This window comes from Chaetodon auriga, chromosome 2 (assembly GCF_051107435.1).
Source record: "Chaetodon auriga isolate fChaAug3 chromosome 2, fChaAug3.hap1, whole genome shotgun sequence".
Classification (NCBI taxonomy): Eukaryota; Metazoa; Chordata; class Actinopteri; order Chaetodontiformes; family Chaetodontidae; genus Chaetodon; species Chaetodon auriga.
The window spans coordinates 27,253,515-27,280,432 of NC_135075.1; the positions used below are offsets into that span (position 1 = coordinate 27,253,515).

The 26,918-nt window shown below is 42.9% G+C and overlaps 1 protein-coding gene across 9 annotated transcripts in view; it reads left to right on the forward strand.

Annotated features, from left to right (window-relative positions):
• ptprt (protein tyrosine phosphatase receptor type T) overlaps nt 1–26,918 on the forward strand; it is a 301,057-nt gene that overhangs the window by 49,097 nt on the left and 225,042 nt on the right. For all 9 annotated transcript variants that reach the window (XM_076744867.1, XM_076744795.1, XM_076744804.1 and 6 more), the window contains exon 3: nt 26,515–26,675. In XM_076744867.1, the coding sequence (XP_076600982.1) occupies nt 26,515–26,675 (161 nt within the window). The remainder of the gene's footprint in view (nt 1–26,514; nt 26,676–26,918) is intronic.

The following is a 26,918-nucleotide window of genomic DNA, read 5'->3' on the forward strand; positions in this document are numbered from 1 at the left end:
AGTGTGACCAGCTGAGCTTGTGCTGGAGAATGAAGTGTGGCGCTAACGTTAGCTCTGGCTATGAGACATGACACAAAAAGCTACGTGAAAAACTACTCTGGTTATTTAACTACGTTCAAATGAGGCTTAATGTTCACACAGTTTCTCTTGACTGTCCCTCAGTGTTAAATACTTCAACATTGTTCCAAAATTCAACAGGCTAACCAGCTAAATGAACGTAGCGTAAAAATGGCGTTTGACGTCCTTGAGCTCCGGTTCTAAATTAATCTGCTTTGTATTGACCCTCAAAGTGTTCTGAAGTAAAATGATTAGCGCTCACATACATCCTAAGAGTTTTCCAGTTGTTGTGAGGACATTTCATTTCCATCCAGGTAATCCACTGGGTCTCCTGTTCCTCTGATGGTGGGAGTAGATGAAGACTTTTCTGTTGGTTCTTGCAACAACTGAGAAATTGGCATGCGTTGATCGTAGTGTTACCTTCACATGTTCCTGTTACCAGAGTCGGCATCGTAGTGAGGAAAATAGTAGTTACAGGATGTAACTTCGGTTCTATGTACCTGCATGTTATCAGAGCCACAGTAAATCATTTTTAATATGATAAAACATTTGTTACAGTATTGACGGAAAGTTGTGGAATGCTCCAAAACGTTCCACAGGTAAACAGGCTAATTGGTAATCGTTCACACGTGCGAGATTCACCACTTTGTTTACACATGATTGTATAAAGGAGATTACTACACGGACTCAGGAACACGTGCAAATGATTGCATTCTGTTTTTATTGACATTCACGCAGCGTTGAGAGTCAGGGATGTACATTGTGACTGTGGGGTCTTTGCGTGTGTTGATTTATTTCCTCCTCGTGTAAGTACAGCCTACACTCCAGTCTGAATGTACCTTTGACACTGAAATCTGTTGGGAAAAAAGCTGGTTGAAGAAAAAGATTCCAGCTTGCAAGTTTTTAAATGCACTAATTGACACCTTAGTTGCTGTGAATAGATAAACTATCTCCAAAGAGTTCAGTGAAAAACCAGTCGAGGCTAAATGTTGAAATCTTTTTAAGGGTATTCATGCGCATCAGCACTGAGAAACTCTTCCTTGTGTTTTCAAGCTGTAAGTTTACTTAGAGCTCTCTAATGTTTGAGGTGTTTGCCATCAGTGTGGGTACAGCATGTAAGCAGTGCAAATAAACCTCCTGCTTTTGTCTCTTTGCATCTATTATCATTTAATCCTCTTCCTCGCCTCACCTCCATATTATCGATGTGGTTGATACGGTTGTCATAGAGCGTAACCCACACTCGACAGCTTGTAGATCCGACGAGATTGGATTGGCACCATCGCTCTCTCCATCTCTCTCATTTAGATATCGTCGCCGTATAGTCCTGACAGTTCGTGGATCTCGGGGTTAGGCTTGATTGGATTGGAATGAACGCTTTGTTAACTTCTTTTCTCATCATCTGTGGATTGACCTGGAATGACACAATCCTCCTCCCTGTCCATTTATAGATGTGACAAGATTGAATGGGAACTAGTGTTTTTCTATCTCTCATCACCTGCTTATAGACATCATGATCTCAAAATCTACACTATCGAGAGCTTCTAAAGTGGATGTAAAAGCTTGTTTTCATGCAAACATTACAAAATAATAACATAAACAAATGTGCAGACTGACTCCAAACAGTGTGTAGAGAATGGAAAAAGATGCACACCCACATTTTTTATAATCGTGAAAAGACTTCATGTGTTTGCTGGTGTGTCGGCTAAAGGTCGTGTATGTCAGATAGTACAAAGAGTTTCTAAATGGAAATGGTAAAAATAGAATATGTTAACTGGTTTTCTGTCTACCTTAAATGAATGCATTTTTTTCCTGTCAATTGGCTTTTTATATGGTTATATTCAGTTGCTAAGCCTGACTGACACGCACTTAAAGTGTAAATGCACACCTCTGGTATTCTTAGCTGAGCTCTGGCTCGCGTTTTTCAAAATAACAATAAACACGAGTGAGAAAAAAATGCCACCGCAGTAAATTTATTTCACTGTCAAACTTCTGCAAACCTGCAAATCGCCAAAAGAAAAGAGGCTTTTCAGATTTCTCTATACTCCCTGCTTGGCCCTGCACACACACACACACACACACACACACACACACACACACACACACACACACACTCACACTCATATCTCATACCTCTTATTACCTTCAAACCCCAGGCTGAGCGAGACAAACTAACACAAGCAGCAAACATCAAACATCAAAGCCAGTCGATGTTTTCAGCACCCATCAACAAGGCCACAATCTGAAATGTGAAAAATGATCAGAGAGAGAAGGGGGGAGTTAGAGTGACGGGGGGGGGGAGTGAAGGTAGAAAAAATACACAGAAAGAGAGAAATTTATTAATAAATGAAAAGAAAATCACGATCTGTGTACTGCAGCATCACATGAAAGCCTAATCAAAGAAAAGGCTGTTTGAACTGATGTGTGTGCACATGGCTCTATTTGTCACATATATGCTGTGCAAGTGTGTGTCTGCTTATGCACATTAGGTACGCTGTCAAATAAAGAGGAGCAGCACATCCCCTCCTCACACAGAGCAAAATCCAAACTGTATGTGACTGAGATGCTGACACTGAATGGGAATATCTCATTCATGACCAGAGAATGAGCAGAAAATTGGGATGACCAGCAGTGGAAAAGGTAAGAGGTATTGACACACAATCAGAGGAAAATTTGAGATTTCTTTCATTAAAATAGGAAAAAAATGGAGTGACTTTGGAGAATGCATTCGGAGTAGAAGTGAGATAACGCTTGACAGGGGGCACAAGAAGACTGAGAGCTAGCCTATATTCACAGCCGAATACAAAGACAGACTTCACAGAGCCATGTAAATGGAAAAAGACACAAAAGAGACCGACAAAGGCAGACAGACAAGCATCCACAAAGATGGATGAGGGAGACAGAAACTGTGAAAGAAGCCAAAAAAAAAAAAAAAAAAGAAAGGACAGAGACAAACTCACAGGCTGACACAAAGGCCCAAAGAGTTTTCCGTAAAGGCTCTTACTTTTTGTTACTAGCATATCCATTCGAAAAGGCAATTTCCAGGACACTTTGGAAAGACGTAACGTCTTAAAAGTGCTCTTAAGAGTTTGTAGCCATGCTGGTAAAAGTCATTATCATCTAAAGCTGCAGCCTATTAAGTGACTTATGACCACAAGGTGGCAGAAAGAGTCGTAAACAAACAGGAAAACAGAATTATCACTCATTTGTCAAGTTATTATCGTTAACATGCTGATTAAAAAGCACATCCAGCAGATACAGGTCAACATGACCTTCCCACAGCTAATGTGAGCTGACGTGACTCAGCTCGTTTCAACAACGCCGCCACAACTGTGAACTGCTTTGTTTGTAGCTTTAGTTCCTTTATTTTTTTCTGTCATAATTACTCTTGAAAGCTTGACAAAATTAGCTGTGCGAAACTAATGAAACCAACAAACATGGTGTTTATACTGGCTGATGATTGGAGCGTTTATGGTCAATCTGTGTTGTTTGAGTCTGAACTTGGAAAAAAGAAATACATCGGGGGAAGCAAAGATTTGAAGTTAGCCTGAGAAAAGCCATCTGTGGTGTGAGAGAGCTGATCGCTGCCATTCTGGTCAGTAAGTGCAGTTTCTCCAGGCGCATTTCGTCTCTGTTTTAGAAGCATCCTGGGAGCGCATCTACACTCTGCTTTGAAATACACCGACGATACGAGCCAAATCTATTTTTGATAGACGACGGATCAGTCTGCACTGAGCAGATCGAGCCAGACAGGAAGTCAGGCACAGGAGAGGTTTAGAGAATCGGGTACATTTTCAAAATAAAACACCTTAAGCTGATTCCCCATCGTACATCGACAATAAGTATAGTTAAAACAGACAAAAAAAGAAACCATGTAACTACAAAGCCTACTTAACGATGGCAGAAACTCAAATGACCAAATCAGCAAAACAGATACGCTGCGGTTAGTTGACCAGTATTCAAGAACCGAACAAGCTAACATGTGAACACAGCAGAGCCGGTGATTCAGTCATAGCGCAGGAAATAATCATATCAGCCCTCCAGTGTTCACATTGTTGAAATGAGATCTTCGGTCTTCTCGCTGTCTGTTTCCAGAGAGCTGAGGAAATGCGTTTACTGTCACAGATAGAAAAACAAAGAGAGCTGGAGAGATAGCAGGGCTCAGGTGGGACTGGACAGAGCCTTAATTATCTCACAGAGGAGAAGTAATCAAAGAGGAGGAGATACCTTTTGCTCTTACTCCTTCTCTCCTCAGGTGCTCTGCATGTGTGCGTGTGGTCCTCACTGCGTCCTCTCTGTGTGTGTCCTCCTCCCGTCGTCTCCTCCTGGTTCTACATCATACATTTATTTGACTGATGTCCTCTTTTTGAATGTTTCATTGTCTTTGTTGTGGAAAGAGACGCTGTTCAGAACCAGTAAGACCCCACCTCTGCAAAGCAGCACCATGGTATCAGCTCTGTGTGTGTGTGTGTGTGTGTGTGTGTGTGTGTGTGTGTGTTTGAAGTCAGAGGATGACAGAAACATGTTCATTCGTGGTTTGAAAAGTGACTGACAATCTCCATCTAGCCTCTCCGTGAATTAAACAGGGTAGATGAAGATTTAATGATCCCTGAAGGGAAATTGAGCTGTTGCAGCAGCTGCGACATGGAAACAGATAAGAAGAGAGCATGAAAAGAGTGTTCAAGATGATATGGAGAGTAATTACATGAGAAGAAAACACGGTGTGAAAAAGAACAGACGAAGATAAAAAGGTCCTCGCTGACCGATTTACAATTCATGAGTGTGAAATGATTCGGTGATACCTGATGCTGTTCGCCGTGCCGGTTGTATAAAATTGTGCAGGCATTGTTAGCTTCACGCGTCACGTCATGCGCGTGGACGCCGGCCGCCACTGAGACAGCAGGTGTCGGCGGTTATTCTGGCTGATTAGACCTCTGCTCCGGTTGAAGTTACGCAGCGCTATCTTGACAAGCAGCGAAGAAAGATGGAGGAGAGTGAGACTGTGAAGCAGCCGCTCTGTGCACGCCCACACAGTCCTGAGAAGAGGTCTAATCAGGCACCTGTGTGGGTGGACTATAGGTGTGGAAGGCCTAGAAATGCCTTAAACATGCACTTCTTGATTGCATGTTTGTGGTGTGACTCTGCTGCAGAGACTAAGTGCATGTCTACGGATTCGGCTCGGCTGCAGGGTGTAAACATGGTCGAATGAGACGCATTTCCACACAGATGAACCTACACAAACCGCTCCAGTGCTGAGTTCATCTACATCCATCATGGCCGTCAAGGTCAGCTGATTGGGATGCGTCGACACGCTGATCAGTCATTCTCTTCCTCTCTGCCACCACCGATGGGTATTTTCAATATTCTCATAGATCATCTACTTTTTCTCTCTCCCAGCGGTTTTTCTCTCTCCTGTTTTGAAAGTGTATGAATTTCAGATCACGCAGTCTTTATTGACTTCTTTTTTTCAGAGTTTTACTTTCCTCTGTCACTTTTTCCTTTTTTTTTTTTTTTTTTTTTGCACAAATCTCCCTCCTCGTTTTCCTTTGGCATCTTCCAGGCTTGCAGGCGCTTGACAGCCAAATGAAATATATACTGTTTTTTCCTCCTTCTTGAGGTTTTAGGTGATTTTAAAGAAAGCTAACCAGAGCTCAGTTAACAATGCCAGGCGTGTGTGTGTGTGTGTGTGTGTGTGTGTGTGTGTGTGTGTGTGTGTGTGTGTTTGTGGGTGTACCCTGTCATTTGCAGCATTGATGTTTGCGCTGACTGACAATCCAGGACCCAAACCATGTTGAAGAAAGCCTCACTGTTCTGGCTGTCTACGCTGTTTCTTTCATGACTTTCATTCTTTCATTCCTCCTCTCTCTCACTCTCTCACTCTCTCACTCTCTCTCCGCACCTTCGTTCTCTCAGACGTTCATTCCTCCTGAGGCATCTTTGTCCTAAATTTGCCTCTCAGTTTCCATCGACGTTATTTTTTTAGATTTGACAGCTTGACAGTAAAATATGTTTGAACTGCGGTGAACGTCTCAAGTTGTATTTTGACATTTTTCTCGTAGCTGTGTGTGTTTTCATCGCAGTGTGTGTGTGTGTGTGTGTGTGTGTGTGTGTGTGTGTTTGTGTGTGTGTGCGTGCGCGCGCTTGTGTGTCTGCTCGTCAGTGCTGCCTCTTATTTTTCCTTTGAGAGGCTGAAAACAAATCAGTACTAATCAGAGAGTGCCTCACCATTCAGTTGTGACACATATTTAACACACTCATCTATACACTTTGTCACCAACTGAAACATACAGCACACACACGCGCCCACACACACACACACACACACACACACACACTCACACACACTGTCGTGCCAGTTTAAAACTGCCATCAGTAATAGACTTCTGAATTATAGCATGTCACAACGGGATAGCATTAATCCTGTGTGTGTGTGTGTGAGTGTGTGTGTGTCAAGTGGCTGCTGATGGGTCCAGAGGTTAAATATCCCGTCCACTTTTTTGGTCGCTGGTGGTGATTCGAGGGCCCTTGTTGGGGCCGACTTGATTGCATTTGTGATTTGTAGGCGGGCAGGAAGCAGCGAGGTCGGTTTGGAGAAATGACAAACGGTGCAAAGCGATAATAACACATTGACAGGGTGACGGACAGCCGCTGCGTAAACACCTGCATTTTTTTCAGAGTTGACTGAGAGAAAGCTGCAAGTGGTTAGCAGAGTGGAAAGAAGACAGAGATGTGGCAAATGGCAGCTGTGGGGTTCCACTGACAGACACATGCAAGCAGGTTTTTACCCAATCATCTCTGAGAAGACCCCAAACTGGCCCACCCACACGTCACCCACTTTGTTCAGCTGCAGAATGGAGTTTATTTAGGCTTTACGATAGAGTTTGCAGTCACCAGTAAGTTGTATCACGCTGACGTGAGCTGGGACGGGATAGAGTTTGTTAAGGCAAAAGATGCTTAAAGATGCTTAAATATTTATGCTTATATTTTATATTCCAGATAATTTGTTTTGTGCAGTGGGCGAAACACACTACAAGCTTAATCCTTGCATAAGTCTGCATGCCAAGTGGCCCGATTAATGACAAGCAGAATATTTAAATGCTTTATTAGGGAAGCAATGCCTTGAGCAAAGTAAGTTTAATTATAATGATAATAAAATAACAATGGAAGCATTGTTTGTAGTCTGCATCTGGTGCCTCTCTGTGCATGTGGAAAAAGGATTAGGATGAGAGAAAACAACAAGGCGAGCTGCGAGGAAGTTGATAGAGATAAAGAACTGAATTCATATTTGAAGTCATATGGCAGGATAATATGTGCAGAATGATGATGTGCATATTTATTTTTTGCACAAGAAACAGGGATGTGATTATCAACCCTGGAGAAACAGATGTCTTCCATTCGGACGTCATTCCAAGAAGCTGTTTTAAGGTCTTATAGGTTTATTTAATCACCTTAAAGAAAGTTACTGCTACAAAAAACAACCCAAAACACCCAAAATGTTTAGCCATCTTAGCAATCGAGAAGGAATCAAACCTCAGAGTTTTGGACATTTTGCAAAAGCAGTGTTGACCCACTGACACCAACCGTGAATGCTGGTTCATTGCTAAAAGCTCCAGTCTGCAGGATTCAGGAGGATCTGAATTGAACTCCAAACACTCCAGCCAAGCCACCACATGAGCCCCAGCCGAACACGATTATCTTAAACATACACTTTGAAGCAACAAGAAATGTAAACATTAACATAACATGCTGCATTTAAGCTGCACTCGCCTTCAGCTTCATTTTCATGCATGTGGTTTAGATATTTGGATAAAAAGTGGGATCATTTTAAAACTGCTCTGATCCTCCGACTATGTGTTACTTGCACGTGAAGCTGTGCTGCATTCAGATCACAGCAACGTAATCAGTGAGCAAAAATTTCATCTCGTCACAGAAAAGAGGAAAAAACTTGTTAAAACAGCATTCTTTGGCAAACTTTTCATAACGTCACGTAAAAAAGTCTTCTTACATTTTTAAACAGCACTTTTCTTTTAGGATAAGCAAAGGTGATTTGGAGGCACGGCTCCCATTGAAACGTCGCTCTGAGAGCTGTATGGAGCTGTCACTCTTTCAGAGTGAAGCCATTACAGCAGAGTTATACATCCACAGAGAGAGTGTGAAATGAAGATAGATGGATTACCTGAGTGGTAGAATCCCTTTGTAGCTCCGACTAGAGCAGATAGAGCTGTCAGTGACAGACGCAGCAGGAGATGAGAGAAACAGGATGAAGGGAGGGAAAAGGACGGGAAGGCGAGTGAGCGAAGCAAGGAAGGAAGGGGGGTAGGATGAATGGAGAGTTGGCTGAACAGATAATTACACATACACAAAGAGCAGGTGCACGAAGGAAACACAGGTAATGGGACTATTTCACAAACGTTATGAATATCACTGGGTTTTTACCAGATTCAAAATTTTCTAGAAGGAGAAATCAGAAAATGTGATAAATTCTCAGGAGAGGTTGAGGATTTCATGAATGGGACATTCAACCTCGCCGCTGTGCGACGAAATCAGGGAACCAAAACGACATTAACAAAGCAGGAAGGGACGCCATTTTTAGGTCATGGATGTAATACGGCCCCCTTTTTGTGTGTGTTTTGCATTTTTTTGTTTTCATCGAGGACATGATGGAAAGCAGTGCAGGCAAAGTAAACAGTGGCTCAGTCTCACAGCAAAATACGAGTATGAAATTGTCTCTGGAAACTACTCAAACTACTCCGCTGACCATCTGTAATCTCAGTATGTTACAAACACTCATGGCTAAACACACTGCCGCTCTGATACTTAAGTCGCTCATATCCAGCCTTTCATAGCTCGCCTCCATTCCACAAACTGCTTTTGGACAGTTTTGATTAGACGTGTCTTTCATCACTGCTAACAGGGACGGAGTGGGTAACGCTCTGTGGGACTCAGACTCAGTCTTATCCGTCAGATGTTTTATTTTTCTAATTGTGATTTTTTTCTTGCTGTACAGTTGCTCTGATTGGCTCTTTACATCCTGGTTTCTCCTCCTGGATCTTTGCATTGAAGTGTCTCCTTTTACAGACAATATGATTTTACTGTGGCTCTTACGTCGTTGTAGACAAGATCAGACTGGCTGTAGGTCTGATGCCTGAAAACCAGGTGTTCTGTGCAAGTTGCAGTCATTTACATACATTATGATAAAGAGGTGGGATGTAAATTGGTGTCATGCTTGCTAGCTTGCATCACCTGTTGAATTAACACCCACCGCTTCAGCCGTTTCTCTTCACTCACATCAGCCTGTTTGAGTGCAACTTTCAGGTGTTAAAAGTAAAGTCCAAACAAACCATTAATAATATCAGTATCAATATATCTGCAGTGTGTTTTCTCATTTTGGACTCTGTAAACTCCACTCTGGCTCTCCACGCACACACACGAACACAATATGCATGTGCATGTGGAGTCTCTTTATAGCTTTTCCAAAGAGAACCAAGCAAACAGCAGATTGAATGAATAACACACACACAACACACTCGCACGATTTATCAGGGGGAGCAATAAATGCCCATTTTTAAGACCAAGCCACCATATAAAAGCCTTGGATCACAGAAGTAATGGGTCCCTGTAGGCCAGTGATAACTCTCTCTGTTTATATGTGAGTGTGTGTGTGAAAGGGAGAGAGAGAGGCAGACTGAATGCGACAAACACTGAGAGAAAGGCAATAATGTCTGAAAATGATAGACAACCTGGAAGAAAAGGGGGTGATAACCACGAGGAGAGGGAGAGAGACGCACAAAGACATCATCAACAGCCTCTGTTTCATTTTCCATCTCTGCCAGCTCCATCTAATCTGAGCCCCTGATGTTTTTCTTTCTTCATTTGCAGTTAGTGGTTAGATTATATCCCCTACATCCAACTGTGGGCTCCATATTACTGTGTGTGCGTCGAATGTGCCTTTGACACTACTGATGCCGTGTGTTAGTGTGTGCCTACCTGTGTGTGTCTTTACAAGGCAGCATTGAGCCGTGTTACAGAAATAGACGCTATATTCCCTGAGCGATTTTATTCTTTAGGTGAATGCAGAGGAAATAAGCTGTAGGTGCACATATAGGCGTGCGTGTCTTATGCAGTGTATGCAGAGAAAACTATTATCTCTCTTTCAACCTTTTTATGTTCAGTGGCCGTCGTGCCTGAAACATCCCAGAACAACTCCAGCCAACTGGAGCTTTAAAGGAACAGCCCAAATTCTCCTCCTGACCTGAATGGTCATGGAAAAACAGCACCTGGATCAGTTTTTAACGCGGGGCACAAAACCTTGAAAATCCTGCATCAGCCGCTCGGTATTTGACTTGCTGTTTGCAGAACAATGAAAGAGATTAAATCATATCAGTGCAGTAATGACTCAAATGGATCATAATTCAATGTTTCTCCCACATGTGGAATCTTTGCACCCTGTTTCCTCTGCAGACAGACAGTTCAGACCATGATGCAGATGTTAGCGACTGTAGCAATGTACACAGCGGGCACGTGTGCGTGTCGAGTGTGTTTTGTTGTGACAGCTTAGACGGTGGATCTCTTAACTCTGTCTGTTCATCACATGGGGTCATTTATTTTGAGATAAGTTCATATTTGTTGGTCCAGCTAAACATCCTTGACTTGCACAGATGCGACTTTTCCTGGTTTTGCACTGCTTGCAGCAAGTCTCCATCCCCTTTGCACACATGCCACTGCTAAATTCACTCTGCTGACCAGAGTTTAAAAGGGAATTTGTTGTAGTTGTAGGGTCAAAAAGTTTGCAGTAGTTTTAACCTGATGGTGATGCTGAATTTCTTTATTTTTGTAGCATTAGATGTAGAATTAGCAGCAATACAGTGTGTGAAATGAGGACAAGGCAGCCATTTTCAGTTCTAAATACTGTTCTCTACCTTCAGGGGGTTCTAGAGGCAGAACTACTGTATTTCAAAGAGAGAAACTTTTTGAGGCTTCGTTAATAATAGCACTTTCAAAAAGTACTGTGGAAATAGAGGTATAGAAGCACATTTGCCAAAGATAAATGCAGGAATAACAGCTTCATTCAAGCTCACTATCTGTTGCGAGAAACAATCGGTGCATGAAATTCCTGTCTCTTTCAAAGCCACCCATCGCTCTATCAATAACAACCTTCAATACTCTGGAAGCAGATGCCTTCAGATGACTCAACTTCGTGAAATGCAGCGTGTCCTGACTGCAGCGCTGTAATTCTACATGTGATGATGCATGAACGCTGCATAAAAACTGCATCAACACATAGTGCACCAAATCATATTTATGTGTAAATATATATGAACTCAAAGGCACATTCACGGGAGCATAAGCAAATATGAGAAGGCAAAGCGTTGAAGTGGTCTTTATGCACATAGAGCTGATCTTGTGCAGACGTGGAGTCTTGGTTTTTATTGGTGTGTGCGAGGCTGCAAAGGCAGTAAAACTGGCAGGAATGAAACATGGTTGTCCCTTGACCCGGGTGTTGACCGGGCTGGAGAGCATGAAATTTTCATGGCAGGTTTTAAACACAGTCGTCTGCAGTATCGAGACATGTGGACCTGACCATAATGAGAACAGCAAAAGCCCGATGCTGCCAGAGCTGGCTTTCAGTTCCTCCTCCAGGCCTATAGAAACAAACTTCATACAATATTACAGCAATCTGCTTTGGAACAGCAGCTGCTGTGTGGAAAGTAGGATTTTGTCAAAAGTATGTGTACAAAATGAATAATTCTTCAGATATGCATGCTTCACACGCCATGCACTTCTTATGTTAATCAACAATTAAGAACCAACACTTCTTTCCTACTTTAATTTCCTTCTAATCAAAATTGAATATGTGACTGTGAATGGCGCCCCTTCACTCATTACGCACGAGCTGCTCCGTAAACACCAGCAGCCCGCTGAAGTTATTCTAAACTAATAACGCTAATAATTAGTAACAGCGTGCAACGCGCCTGTTAGCATGCTAGTGGCTTATTATTCTGTGGGGCTGGAAGGCAGAAAGATGCTTATTACCCGGAGGCCTCCTTACTCGCACTTCTCCACAGTTCTTGATGTTGCAGCCTTGAATTGCAGTTTTTAGTGTTATTAATATACTTATGGTTCCTGGTGGTTAAAAATACACAGCCTTTGAGTGCTTACATGTAATTGACTGGGCCAGGAGTGAATGGAGGTTGTTGTTTTTAGCTTGAAAGTCTGCTGACTGGCTGACACACCTGCAGCGAAGTTACTTCAAAGAACTTGTCTGCTGTCTGTGCCGGGGCTCTCTCTCTCTCTCTCTCTCTCTCTCTCTCCATTTGTCTGAAGCCCAATTTTCAAACACCCCTTTTTGGTATGCTGCTCACATGCGTACAAACCAACACGCACTGTGGCTTGAGGGCACAACGCACGTACAGATGTGTGCAGATGTGCACGGCCTTCTGAATACGTGAAGCCACTCGCACAGAGAGACACACACACAACATTAAGACAAACGTGAATGTGCATAAGCATACTCTGCTGTAGGTCAGTGCACATAAAGAGACACACATAATAAACGCAGACAGACAGCAGCTGAGTACAGATGTAGACGCACTGAGACACTAACTGATCAGACTAAATGCAAAATAAACACATTATGAATCATTCTGTTGTTTATCTGTCAGATGCATCAAAGACAGCAAACCTTCATGGATGTCAACACGTGTCTTATCAGATCAAAAAAGCCATCTTTGCTCTCAAAAAAAAGTCTTTTGCTTGTCAAAAAATAGAAATATAATCTATATGAAAAGTTGTTGGTGAAGTGTTTGGATAAAGTTTTCAGCACAAAGACATAAAGAGAAGACTCATTTGAGGTCATGATCATAATGGAGCTTTGCATATGAGAGAAACAGCAGCCATGACATTTGTGAAGGTCACGGTGGACAAACGTTACCCAGACGCCGTTTCTTTGAATCGTTTTGCGGTGAAATTGCCTCATACGTCCGAGCCAGCGTCGTTATTTATGCTACACTTTGCTGTTTGTTGTATGATTTCAAACCTTTTCCCTTCAGAAGTCGCGGATTTGTTTTTTACTCTTTGCCTTTGTAATCTGGTATGTCTAATTCGAGAATACGGAGACCCAGTCTGAGCGGCCGCGTGTGTGTCTGCGTGTGCGCGGTGTGTTTTCTTTCTGCGTCTTTCCCACTTTTTCTTCCTCTCCTGTTTTTTTCGTGTACGCTCTTACCTGTCTACCCCCCCCCCCCCCCCCCCGCCGCCCTCTCAGTGTGACTTCTCAAATGAGGCTTGAGAAGGCAAATAACCAAGATGGGAAATGTGTGGAAATGCAGAAGTCATTAAAAAGCCAATTACCCACAGGTTCTGTGCAACAGGGAGGAGATCAGGGAATAGTGGAGAGCAGTCGTAAACCCAGTGATATATGGAAACCAAATAGCTCTGTGAGTGTGTGTGTGTGTGTGTGTGTGTGTGTGTGTGTGTGTGTGTGTGTGTGTGTGTGCTGGATTTTGTACCTCTGTATTTTTTTGATCATCAATTTGTGAGTGTGTGTGTCGTTTGTGGGTCTACGTGGGTTGAGCTTGTGTGTGCACCTCTGCTAATGTGCAGGCCACTTTGAACATGTCTGCACGTGAATCAGTGTTTAAGTGTAAGTGTGTGCGCACTAAAGTGTGTGTGTGTGTGTGTGTGTGTGTGAGTGTGAGTGTGTGTGTGTTTGTAAATCAATGTCCCAATGAGAAACGGATGTTTAATTCACTGTGCCATAAATCTGTGTTGCAGGGAACAATATTAAACTTTATTGCCATTTTTCACGTTCACTTTACACTGCCTGAGAGTCATCTATCACTCAGCAACACACACACTCCTGCACACACTCACAGGGGCAGACAGACACTTGTAGTGTGTAGTACTCAAACACAATTACACATGCAATGTTAGCCAGCATGTGTGAGGTCAAACACACCTGGATTTTACCTTCTGAATATGTGGACACACACACACACACACACACACACACACACTGCCCCCTCTTTCAGCAACGCTGAGGTTTACCATTTCACTCCATACACACACACACACACACACACACACACACCAGTATCCACTGGTAATTGTCTCTGGACACCAGAGATACAGGCAAAGATCACATACTTACACTCGTCACATACACAGATAGAATCTGCACAGACACACACACACACACACACACACACACACACACATACACACACACACACACGCTGCGCTGAGCAACACTTAAGACCCACGAGACCGTCTTCATTAAAGGGAAATATCACTGAACTTCAGCTGTTTTATGAAACTTTTATGAAAAGGCCAAACCGAGTTTTAACTGCGATGCATGAATACTGCTTTGGTGCAGATTCAGGATTTGCTGTTGATGATCGTGGCCATTTCAGGCGACGCTTGCAACTCCGCCAGAGAATTTTCAAAATCAAACACCCCATGCAAATAAATTAGACCCAAGATATAATCATGTAATTACCCTTTAAAACAACACTGGGCTTAACACTGTGCACTGTAAAGTGGTATATCCATCCTCTTAGCAACAGTTGAAATGCGTCACATCTGTTTATTTGTCATTTTATTGGTTGTTCGACAGGGATAATGCACGATACATTCAGTGGACCAGCTACAGCTAAAGGCTCATTTCCATCTGTGGTGTTTGGGCTGAAGCTTCCCGTCAGTTTCTGATTACTGAGGTGAACAAGTGCTCATGAAGAAATAGTCACGTGTGCGCTTGTGTGTGTGTGTGTGTGTGTGTGTGTGTGTGTGTGTGTGTGTGTGTGTGTGTGTGTGTGTGTGTGTGCCGTACACAGCAGCTCATTGCACCTCTGAACAAACTCCAGAGGGAGAAAAAAAAACATCAGCAGCTTAACAAGAATAGATGTTCCCTTTTCTTGCACCTCTTTCATTGTTCACTTTCTTCTTCGTTCTTTTGATAGCTTTCATTTTTATCCATTTTGTCTTTTAGCTGCTCTTTCAATTTTTTAGCGTTCTCACAGTTGAAGCGGTCTCTTCTTTTTCTTTCCTCCATCTATCACTCTCTCCTCTCTTGCTTTCTTCTCCTTTCTTTTCTCCCTTTCGGCTCCTTCTTTGTTGATGCATGGTGACACCGCACACACACACACACTCTGCTAGCTACATGTTGTTTCCTCCGACACACACATCGATGGATGAAGCGCTCGGGTGCAGAGCAAAACAGAGGACGACCTCTCATCCATTGTTTCTGGTGTCAGCAGTCACATGCTCAGTCTTCGATCTCCTATAGGTCAACCCACCCATGACCCCCACAGCAAGGGCTTTTGGGATTTAGAGTTCCCACGGGTCAGATCCAGCACAGGGATTTACTGTATGGGTTCACGTCTGTAGGTGTGACACATAGGCTTGCTATTGATTAGCTATCTATGAGGAAACAGAGAGGTTTTCCCTAAAGGCCTGATCAATAATGCCAATCTCCCTGTCTTTACTGCCTTATTAGGTCAGGATTATAGCAGCTTCACGATGGCCTGCGGGCGGGTGTGTGTGTGTGTGTGTGTGTGCGTGTGTGTGTGTGTGTGTGTGGGTGTGTGTGTGTGCGTGTGTGTGTGTGTGTGTGTGTGTGTGTGTGTGTGTGTCACCTATCCATTCCTTCTTTATTTAACAGCACAAAGCTCAATGAGCAGGCTCCATAGTGTGAATACAGATGAGTGTGCAGGTGTGCACATATCCACATATATGACTATTCCTCCAACCTGAATGATGAAATAGGTGAAATTATTTGTTATTGCCTTCCAAAATTAGTCGTGAGAGTTTTCTGTCAATGCTGGATTGGGAATATTTTTTGTTATATTCATTTGTGTTGGTTTTAGAAGCCTCTTAGAAAGGATAATCCTGCAGATTACATCCAGATCGCAGGGAATAAAGACCTTTCTCGTCATTTCCAGTTGTGTCAGGATGCATTTTATTAACGCGCCGTGTGTTTGATTGAAAGGTCCCTAATCAAGAAGCTAAGTCTTGCTGATTATTGACTATCCAGTTTATTAATTAAGAGACTCACCGGTTCAATATGCTGATGTGAGTCTGTGAGAGTGCTGAGGTGCTTCAGATGGAACAGCCAGCCAGCAACATGTTCCTGTATCTGATCCAGATAGTTTCACTTCAGGGTCTCTTAACTCATTCATAATAAGCCTCCGTGGTTACAACATATCCCCTCCTCAGCGCCATCATACCCACCTGTGAGCCTAATTAACATTTGGATTTCAGTCGAGCTGTGACAGTTGTTTTTCAGCAACATCCAGCTTCACGTTCACATCAGGGAGCTTCCCAGTGCAACCACTTTGTTACCGGTGGCATCTGAGCAGCTCCACTGCGTCATACAGCTACGTACTTCACCCCACATCCTCAACGCGCCCACCTGGAGGTTTTTCTTGTCTTCTCAGAAAGTGTCACCGCTGAGTCTGTGAGCCTGTAGAGCCCGTATTGTTCATGATGTTGGGCTGTTCAAATAAACCTGATTTGTCTTAATAGGAAACAAGTCAAGTCCTTTTCAGGAGGATGTTTGCTGTGCTGCTCGTAGGACCTTTGAGTAGATTTGCATCTTTTACACATTTTAGGCATTTTTTTTTGCTGTTACTCCCAGACAAAAGCATATAGTTCACATTAAAGATTAATATTTTAGTATATTTTCCTGCATAGTTTTCTAATTCTTAGTGCATGATTGGCCTGCAGTGAGCGTAGATTTGCAATTCTCAACCCAGCACTTTAGTCACTGCTCATATTACAGCGCCTGAAAGCTCGCCTCCATTGTGTAAGCTCTGGTCACTACTGAGTTACGCATGAATAACAAGCCTTTTAAAGACACCGAGAAGAAGAGTTGGCGTATAAGAAGAGATGACAGAACAGTAAGATGAAGTTAAAAAAAAGAAAACCAGCCACAGGAGCTGCGTGATAGACGTTTCCAGGCCACATGTGGACACACAATGTCTCACTACGCCATCAAGTCACATCTCTATCGCTGGATTTCAAAAACCCCATCGAAATTACATATGTAAACCGAGCTCTTAGATGCTGCGAGAACTGCGAAAGAGATCCTCGCTCAGAGCTCAGAGGACGTCTTAATCCAAAACACGACAGACACAAAACACCCGATAAGGAGAATGAAAGAGAGATTTAAGAGCTACACAGCCAAAAACCGGCACGCTTTGAGCAGAGACCCCAGGGAGCCATTTGAGCACATCGCACTCTGTGAATATCTCGCATCGACGTTGTGTTTCAACAGAAAATCTGGGCGTGTAATTGATCTTTTAAAGACTGATTTAGTCTGCACTTATTTCTGCTTTGTTGCACAAACTGCTTTCATGTCTGAAACAGCATTGTTTTGTAAAAAGTTTATTATGGAGCCTATTTAAGCTCTTCGTCAGGGTGCTGAGCATATTTCATGTCCTTTGATAAGATGCAGACATATTATATTTTTATGCATAAAGAGTCTGTATAATCTTACCTTTGTTTATGGATGTTTTCATGCAAACCCCTAAAGAAAAACATCGTGAGGTGGGCTGCCCAGGTGGGAATTGAACCTTCAACCCCGAGTGTTAGCGCTTTGATCGTCCCACTAAGCTCCGAGTTGCCAACATTTGTTTCATCATTGTGATTTCTTTCTTTTATTTGCCTCCCAAATTCCCTTTTGCCCTCAGGTATTGGCGAAGTGTCAGACTTTGGCTTTTGTGCTTTGTACAAATGAAGAGACGCAGCCAGTCGCAATGTAAACCGATGTGAAAGCATTACGGGAGCTATTTACCAGGTTTGTGGAGAGTGACAAAATTCCCCACGCGTGCACGAACACACATCCACACAGCCGCGTTTCCATCACTTTTGGGGGCATTACATAGACTTAGAGTCATTTCCTGGAGACTTACCATTACTACTGCTTGGCTAACCCTTATCTTAACCTTAACTCAAGTCTTCACCATTAAATTTTACGTTCTAGAGACTTGCCTTTTGTCCCCATAAAGAAGACGAGTACCCACAATGTGACTGTGTAAACAGATTTATGTCCCCGTAACGTGACTAATACATGTCTCTCTCACACACACACACACACACACACACGCACACACACACACACACACATGCAGACACACCACCTGCTCCATTTGCTGTAACAGGAGTAAATGAATTAGATTTTGATGCTTTAAAAGCTTTTTTCTTTTGACTCATATTGAAAGTAAATTTCACTCTAATGGCGAGGTGTCTGTGTTTACATGCCACTGATGATGGAGAGAGACAGAGAGACAGGAAGCAGAGAAGACAGTGAGGAGGAAGAAGGATGGATTATAAATGGATTTTAAAAAAAAGGGACAGACGAGGATGGAGGGGAAGGAGAGGAGGGTGGAGGCGGTGAAACAGAGGGAGCGAGAGCGTGAGCTCACAGCGCATACTCTCATTCAGACTGATGAGTTGTTTGCATTTATGGTTTCGTCCATTGCCCCGATAATGGTACTTCAGTTATTGATTTGTCACTTATCAGATTACTACAAGGCTAAAAGAGAGCGAGAGTGAAGAGAGAGAGAGAGAGAGAGAGAGAGAGAGAATGTAACACACAGCAGCAAAACAAGGCATGAAATATTCAAAATGAAAGAAGAAATTCAAGAAATTACATTCTAAAAGCATACGTAGTACATATATAACAAAATCTTTCAACGCCCTTATATAAATACATTCTACAAATGTATGTGCAAATACACATAGAGAGGTAGCTCTGGAAGCCTTATTGAGGCATTATAGTGGAAATGCTTTTCATCCCTTGCATGACACGGTAGATAGATGGGTAGGGACAAAGACAGATAAAAAAAGGGTCAGGAGAAAAGACAGGAGGACAGTGAAAGATATATATAGCTGTAAAGTTCACCATGTGTAAGAGGGAGCGCTATGGCAGGTCCTTCATTCCAGCGGCTGTCAGACTATTTAACTCCAGCATCATTTAATGCAGCGCTGTGTGGACGCTGCTTCACATCACATCACAAAGCTACTTTTTGCACTACTACATACATCTTATCTATCCTATCTTATGTGTTGTCGTCGTTCCCTGTTTTTGCTGTTGGCATCGCATATAAACTCATAAAGGTTTGTTTTTTTTATACCCTTAAAACAACTAAGCATTCAGATTTTTCCACCGCTGAGGAAACAAAGGAACGGAGTGATGAGCATGTAGAACAGCAGTGGAACAGAAAAGGAGAACAGGAGATGAGCTGTTCAGGGATCTGATCTCCAGCTGTGTTCAGCCAGGCAGATTGTACCATTAACCTGGTTTCTGCATTCATCCGGACATGCGTATACAATGCAAATGATATGTTTCCAATAGCAGATATAAAAGGCAGAGGCGCACTCACATGTCAGAAATACATATGAAAACAATAACAATCAATGAATATGAATGAGGAAATGATGAAAGGTGCAGGAACAGAGGTTTCAGATGGAACATTAAAGAGAAACACATCCAGCAGACAGACAGACAGACAGAGAGACAGTTGGACGGATGGATGGACTGATGGGCATGTAGGTAAGCAGACAGATATATGAACAAATGACGGATGGATGGATGGATGTGGAAAGGAAGGGAAATGAATGAGTGTTGGCAGGAAACCAAACGAGCAGCAGCAATCAGGGCATGAAGAGGACGATTAGAAACTGCTCTGGTTGGTATGAGCTCATGCACCTGTATACAATCCTGCAGCTTTGATTAAATGGCATTTCCGGGTATGTTTGTGTGTGTGTGTGTGTGTGTGTGTGTGTGCGTGTGTGTGCGTGTGTGTGATGATGATGATGATAATGATGACGCAGGGCCATTACCCATTCAGGACACTGAACATATGGGTTCCAGTGTGTGTGTGTGTGTGTGTGTGTGTGTGTGTGTGTGTGTGTGACCTCGGGGGAATTCTGTGTACTAAATGTGTGAAATGGGCCGAGGACCAATGTGATGTTTGTGTGTCTGACTCCAGTGATTCCCCTTGCATTGCCTTTAATAATGATGATGAAGATGACAGTGATGATGAAGATGAGTCATTTTACCCAACAACGGTGGATTTTGCCATCCAGCTCAAGTCTGCACCACAGCTGATGCTCCTGTATCGTTTCTTTTCGCCTTACCTCCCTCCTTTCCTGTCTCCTTCTCATTCCCTGCTTCCTTTCCTCCTTTGCTTTCATCCTTCCTCTCTTACTTCCCTTCCCTTCCTGTCATTATTCCCTGTTTTCTTACTCCTCTTCCTCATTAAATATTTAATTTAAAATGATTCACAGCTAGTAAACTATATAAGATTTGTCCTTCTTCCTCAGTCTCCCTCACTCCCTCCCTCCCTCTCTCCTCCCACCCTTTTTTTGAAACACTTGGAATCATTGGAGAAAGAAAGATGGAAATAAAGAGAAAAATTCACCCTGTCTGGAACATACGAAGCAACCTGCTGCTGCTAACAGAATAGAAATGACAGCTAGCACGTCCTCTTAACCACAGCTTAAGTAGGAAGGTGGGGTGATGTGTGTGTGTGCATGTGTGTGATACCTCGTTGTCTTTAACCAGCGTCCTACGCTTTCATAACCATTTTTCAGCTCCTGTAAAGGGACTCAGTAACTCCCCTGTCCTCCCACACACACACGCACACACACACACACACACGCACATGCACACACACACACTAGAAGTACAGACAGTAACGCATCAACACAGACACACAATTTGTTTTCTGCTGTAAACAACTGTATATCATAAACCATCATAAATCCTTTTCATTCTTTACAGCCACTTCTTAGATGTCACATCAATGCTGTACAGAGTTGCATCAAGCGAAATGTGCATTCAAATATGTTCCACTGGCTCTTTTTGTGCTCAAGTGCAACATTAAACACTCCAGCATCGATAAATCTTTACCGACTCATCTTGAGACTTTTCACATTAGACCACAGACGAAAAGACCTTCAGTCTGGTTAGAAATCTGCTGTATTGCTTTAAAAGACCACCCAGACGGAGGACGCTCTTCTTTGAGAGCCTCAAAGAGAGCCTGTGACACCGTGAAAGGCCGATGGAAAATGACTTCCAGCATGCAATATTTATCTCCTTCATTTAGAGCAAAGAGCGAAACTTTGACCAAAGCATTGAAATTAACTTTCAGGAAGTGCGGTTCAACTTTTCTCAGCAGGGATGAAACCACACCTCGTTTATCTCCTGTCATCGCACCGAAACACCGCGTTTTATTTTAAAATGACGCGGCAGTGCCTTTAAACTTTAACCTGCGTATTGACCTAAACTGTGCTTAATAAAACATTCAAAAAAACTGTTTACTGATAACTTCAGCAAGACGTAAAGTTATCATAAAGTCACTGTTTGATTTAAACATTTGTGTGCAGGTGTGTGTGTGTTCCTGCACATGATGAACCTTAGTTTGCAGTGTATTTTGTGTGTGTGTGTGTGTGTGCGTGTGTGCGTGCGTGTGTGTGTGTGTGTGTGTGTTAACTGGCCAGCCTGTATTACTATTGATCTGTGTGACCCACCTTTGTATTGATCTGAGAAAACCCCACTGTTAACCAGGTTTTCTCATTTCCTTCTTTCTCTCACACGCACACACTCACACACACACACACACACACACACACACACACACACACACACACACACACACCTGAGAAACAAACTTCTGTTTTTCACAGTGTGAGTGCTACAAAACATTTATACCACACACTCTGCAAACATCTTTTATGTCTATAATCTCACTCTGTTAGTCTGTCAGTGAATTTGACTTAATTTGTGTTAATTTGTCTTTAGGATTTAGGTGCTGAAGTTTAGAAAAGTTTTAACGCAAAAACACTGAAAACAAGTAAAAGACAAGCACATAGGCTGTCACTTGGAAAGGAGAAAACAGCTTTGTGTGGATTACTGTCATGTTGTGGACTAAATATCTTTACTGCAGTGAATTGTTTGGAACTTTGATAAAGTTTCCAGTTTTTGTCAGTTTTTGACTAATATTGATCAGTGGATCACGGAGAGATATAATCTTTTATTCATTTTAAATACTGTCGTTTGTTTGCTGTTGGCATTGATTGTGGCTCCAATTTTATCTTACATCAGTCGATTCATAAGAATCTAAGCTTTCTAAAGGTGTATAGTATAAACATAATGCTTCCGTCGGCCCATGGACGGGCCAGTGACATATAAACCAATATTAGCGGTTAGTGATAACATTGCAAGTGGTTTTTGTTTTTATGTTGACAACCATCAAATTGTCAAATTATTTAAGAGGAGAAACAGCAGACACACGTACCATAGTGTGCAAACCCTGCTGAGACTTTATTTGTTTTTTGGGGGGTATAAACACTTGATGTTTATCAATCTATACTTACTGGTAGAGTTTGTGTGTATATGTGTGTGTGTGATTTAGCTAAACCCTGTGTATGAAAAGACACTTGTCTTTCTTAGTGACAAGTATGTAGGTGTGAACCTTCCTTTACCTGTTACCTGCGCGAGACACAAACTGGATTTTGAACCTTTTCTCGCTCAGTATATACACAGACTTTAAACAGATGAACGCTCCTGTACAGATCCACTGCAGCAGCTGGGGTTAAATACTTTGCTCAAAGACACTTCAGCGGCTGAAAGACACAGCCGAGGCCTCGGCTGCTTTTTGATGTCAACGGGTTTGGAAAATAAAAGCAAAATCTCAAATTCTCAACAGTTGTGAAAACAGCTGGTCTCGTGTGGCAGTGTGTGCTGGAACGTTTGTTGCACTGAGTTGACCCATTTATTTTGATATGTGTGTGCGCTGAAGGGTTTGTGTGTGTGTGTATGTGTGTGTTGACATGGAAGACAGATTCATCAGTTTTTCTCACGTTAACAGATTGCACCTCTCTGACCTCACAGCTGGGAAACAAAGTGTGAAATGAGTGTTGTGCGTATTTGTTATTGTGTCTGTGTGTGTGTGTGTGTGTGTGTGTGTGTGTGTGTGGTCGCATTGTGTGTGAGACTGTGTGACTGAATGAAAGCATGTGTGAGTGATATTTCATCATATGGAAATGGATCTTTGTGACAGTTATTTTTTGATGTGCGTGTGTGTGTTTTGCATGTGTAAGTAAGTGCGCCTTTGTATGTGTGTGAATGTGTGTGCGTGCATGCTATTCTTTTTGTTTGTGTGAGCATTGTAACACCTCTGCCTCCGCCACAGAGACAGTTGTCATGGTGAGAAGAGTCTGAGGATAACAAACATCACACTTACCGTCCGCGTGCGGAGTTGATTCAAGTCAACATTATTTAAAGAAAGAGTTTTAAATGAAACAAATCCTTTCACAGAATGCTTCACAGAGCCGCAAAGGACAGAAAATAAATGGACTCGCATGTGCATCTGTGCGTGTGTGTGCGCATACACACACAGGGGTGAGCATGTGTGTACATGAAGGTGTGAATAAGAAATGTAATCAGGCTGGGTTCACTGTGGAAAGACCTGGTTAGAGACCCAGGCTAGATTACTTTAACACACACACACACACACACACCTGTACACAGACACACACACGTAAACACACACAGACCATCATTTCACTTCCATAATAAGACACACTCCTCCTCTGCCGGCCAACTGCACAGTAATATAACTTCAACAATATCAATACACACAGACACGCTTATACAATATGCTTGCACACACACACAAACACACACACACACACACACACACAAACACACACGCAGTGCTGCTGTGGATTAGTCTGATTTAGCAGAGGTAGAAGTGATGGATGAAATCTCTTTTAGACACCTGCATGTGTATAAAATATACAGCTTGTGTGTGTGGGTGGGTTGGGGGGGGGGGGTATATTGCCGAGGTGTAGTGCTGAGTGTGAATGAGCAGTTTTCAAGGAAGCTGAGAAGCATCGACCTGCAGAGCCGGAGAGCCTCCACAGCTTTCAGACACTCACATGCACGAGTCGAAACGACAGCTGGTGACCGTGTTTCACCCGGAGTTAACCCGAAACCTCTCTCTCAACAGCGCTGGTTCATCTTAACATCCACTAATTACAGTTTTAATGTGAACATTTTGATACAGTACGCAGTGATTGACTTATTGAGTTATTAAGCTAATGTTAGCTAGTTACCTTCAGTGAATAATGTCAGCCTATCCTTTGGAACGGGACACAATGGGAAAAGATTTCATTCATTCTCTGTCACGGCTGGATGGAAAACACGTCAGAGTTAGATTTCAGTGGCAGGGTTTTACTTTTAGCATCTCTGTCTTTGCTGATAACAGCAGTCTGTAATAACATTTTTAATACAGCAAACGTGCCGCGTGTCTTTGGCCTACATTCAGTCAATTAAATGTCTGTCAACACAGAAGCAGAAATAACAATAATGATGATGATTATTATTAATAATTTAGGTGTGGCTCATGTTTTGGGAACACCTCAGTAAACTGTCTAAAACTGGCTGCGTATTGTAATAAAAAGTAGAAAACATTGGTTTCACATGCATGCGTCTAAAACGATTGGTCTAGACCTGCAGGGGGTTCGCTGGCTCTGCACGTCGATAATGAGAAAACTGCAAGGAGCAACACGAAGCAGTCGGCCCATTCTGACCAGGCTGCGGACGGGAGCTGCGCTAGAGAAAGGTTAAAGGTCGTTCCTTCTTCGGTCCCCAAGCCAAAGTCTGAAAAAGCACATACACATGCAAAACCACAAGTAAAACTGGACACAGTGTGTGTGTGTGTGTGTGTGTGTGTGTGTGTGTGTGTGTGGGAGGTGAAGGTCCAGTTCTGACTGCATCACAGCAAAATCACACACGCTAACACAAAGCAGCCTCTGATCTGGACGAACATAAAGAAGGTCACTTTGCCTTTGGTGTGTTGCTGTGGGTATGAGCTTCAGACTTTTTTTGGGTGAAGGTTACATTCAGGGTTTTGTTCAGTTTATGGAAAGCCTCCAGGAAATGGATGTAAGTCAGTAGAATGTCCTCACAAATGCACCAGTCCAGCTCTGTTTGTCCGTGTTTGTGTCCCAGAGTTTGCTTCTTCTGTACATTCCTCCCTCTCCAAAAGTCACTGCACTGCCCTTTAGAATCAAAATGCCATCACATCCAGGACACAGTTTGTGGTGATACCATCAGTCACTGGATGAGCAGATGAAACAAATGTGTGTATTTTATTGTACTTTTACACGACTTCTTTTTTATTCTATAGAATCTACATATAGTTGTATAATTGTGGCAGAGTGCTGAATTTAGGAGGAGCATCGTGCTTCTGGAAATGCTGCAACATTGTGGAAAAAAGCAAATCTATGGTTTTATTTTCTGAATCAACACACAGGATGGGATGTTGATTATCAATGCAGCGCAACATAAAGGAGCATTTTCACTTGATTACATGCATTTACAGTCCCAGCACCATTAAAAAAAGAGATAAAAACCTTACAGAGGACATTCTACATTAATTCAGTACACTTTCACACCTATGCAATAGAGTGCATATGCAAACACAGACACTGTTAGAAGCCAACAGTCACACCTGCTTGATTCAGTATCTCTCCTCTCCCACTCTCTCGCCAAATAGTCTCCCAGTCACTTCTAACTCTCAGTCCGGCTGATGGCAGTCAGCCAAATGGAGTCGGCCGACCCATAAAAGCTCCATCCTGTGCCATAAAGCAGAGACTAAAACACACTTAAACTGCGAGTCGACAGAGAAAATGTGTTTTACGTTGTGGCTCAGAACCCTCAGGGTGTGGATACATTAAGACGCTGATATACGGCTCCAGTGAATTAAAGAGCTTCAAGTGTTTTTGCTTTTTTTTTTGCTGCATCAAGCGTCAGATGAATGGCGGACAAACCTGGTCGGCCGTATTTGCAGTGCACGAGCACTCTAAATGACTGTAGCTATTTGCAGCAGATGTCTGCCACAGTGGGAAGATGAAAGAAACGTTTGCAAATCAGGAAGATGCTGAAAGAAATGATGGCGTGGAAACTGATCCCACCTTCTGATCTGCCTCAAAACAAAAAAAACAGCAATGAAGCAAGTCTGACAAGTGTTGCAACCTGCTGATCAACATGTGAAGAGAAGGAGAAGACGTGCAACTGATCCCCGAATGAGATCACACGATCCATTCTACCGCTTAAACTCACCGTGTCCGTGCCTAAAATCTACGAGCATGCACACTGTTTCCTGCCGACTGCACATACAGAACTTCGTGAGCGCCTGAGTCTGATTTGGATGAAATCACCTGGCTAAGTGATACCGTGTGACTGTGGCTTTATTGTCGTCTGGGACTTTCCTAGAGTGGAAGCCGCTAAAACCAAATGTAAAGCATTGGGGATTAATGCTGAATTCATATCATTTTATGAACTGTATCTGTCAGCACTGCTCTAGTTAGGAGGTGAATCATCTGAAGTTCGCCTGAACGGTTACTTTAACTGTCTCTGGCCTCTCTCTTCCTGTTTCTGTGTGGCTGTAGGTTCCTTCATGGTGGTGAACGCGTCTGGCCGGGCGTCGGGACAAAAGGCTCACCTTTACATGCCCACCCTGAAGGAGAACGACACCCACTGCATTGACTTCCTGTACTCCCTGTCCAGCCGGGACGGAGCCAGCCCAGGCACGCTCAACGTCTATATCAAGGTGTGTGTGTGTGTGTGTGTGTGTGTGTGTGTGTGTGTGTGTGAGTGAGAGAGAGAGTGTGTGAGAGAGTGACTGACAGGGATTGACAGATGAAGGGGATGATAGACTGAACAGGCAAACAAACAAACAAACCTCTGTTCTCTGTCAAGGAGGGATGAAGTTAGCCCCAGGGCAGTGAATGTTTATATAGGTGTGTGTGTGTGTGTGTGTGTGTGTGTGTGTGTGTGAATGAGGGAGAAAGTG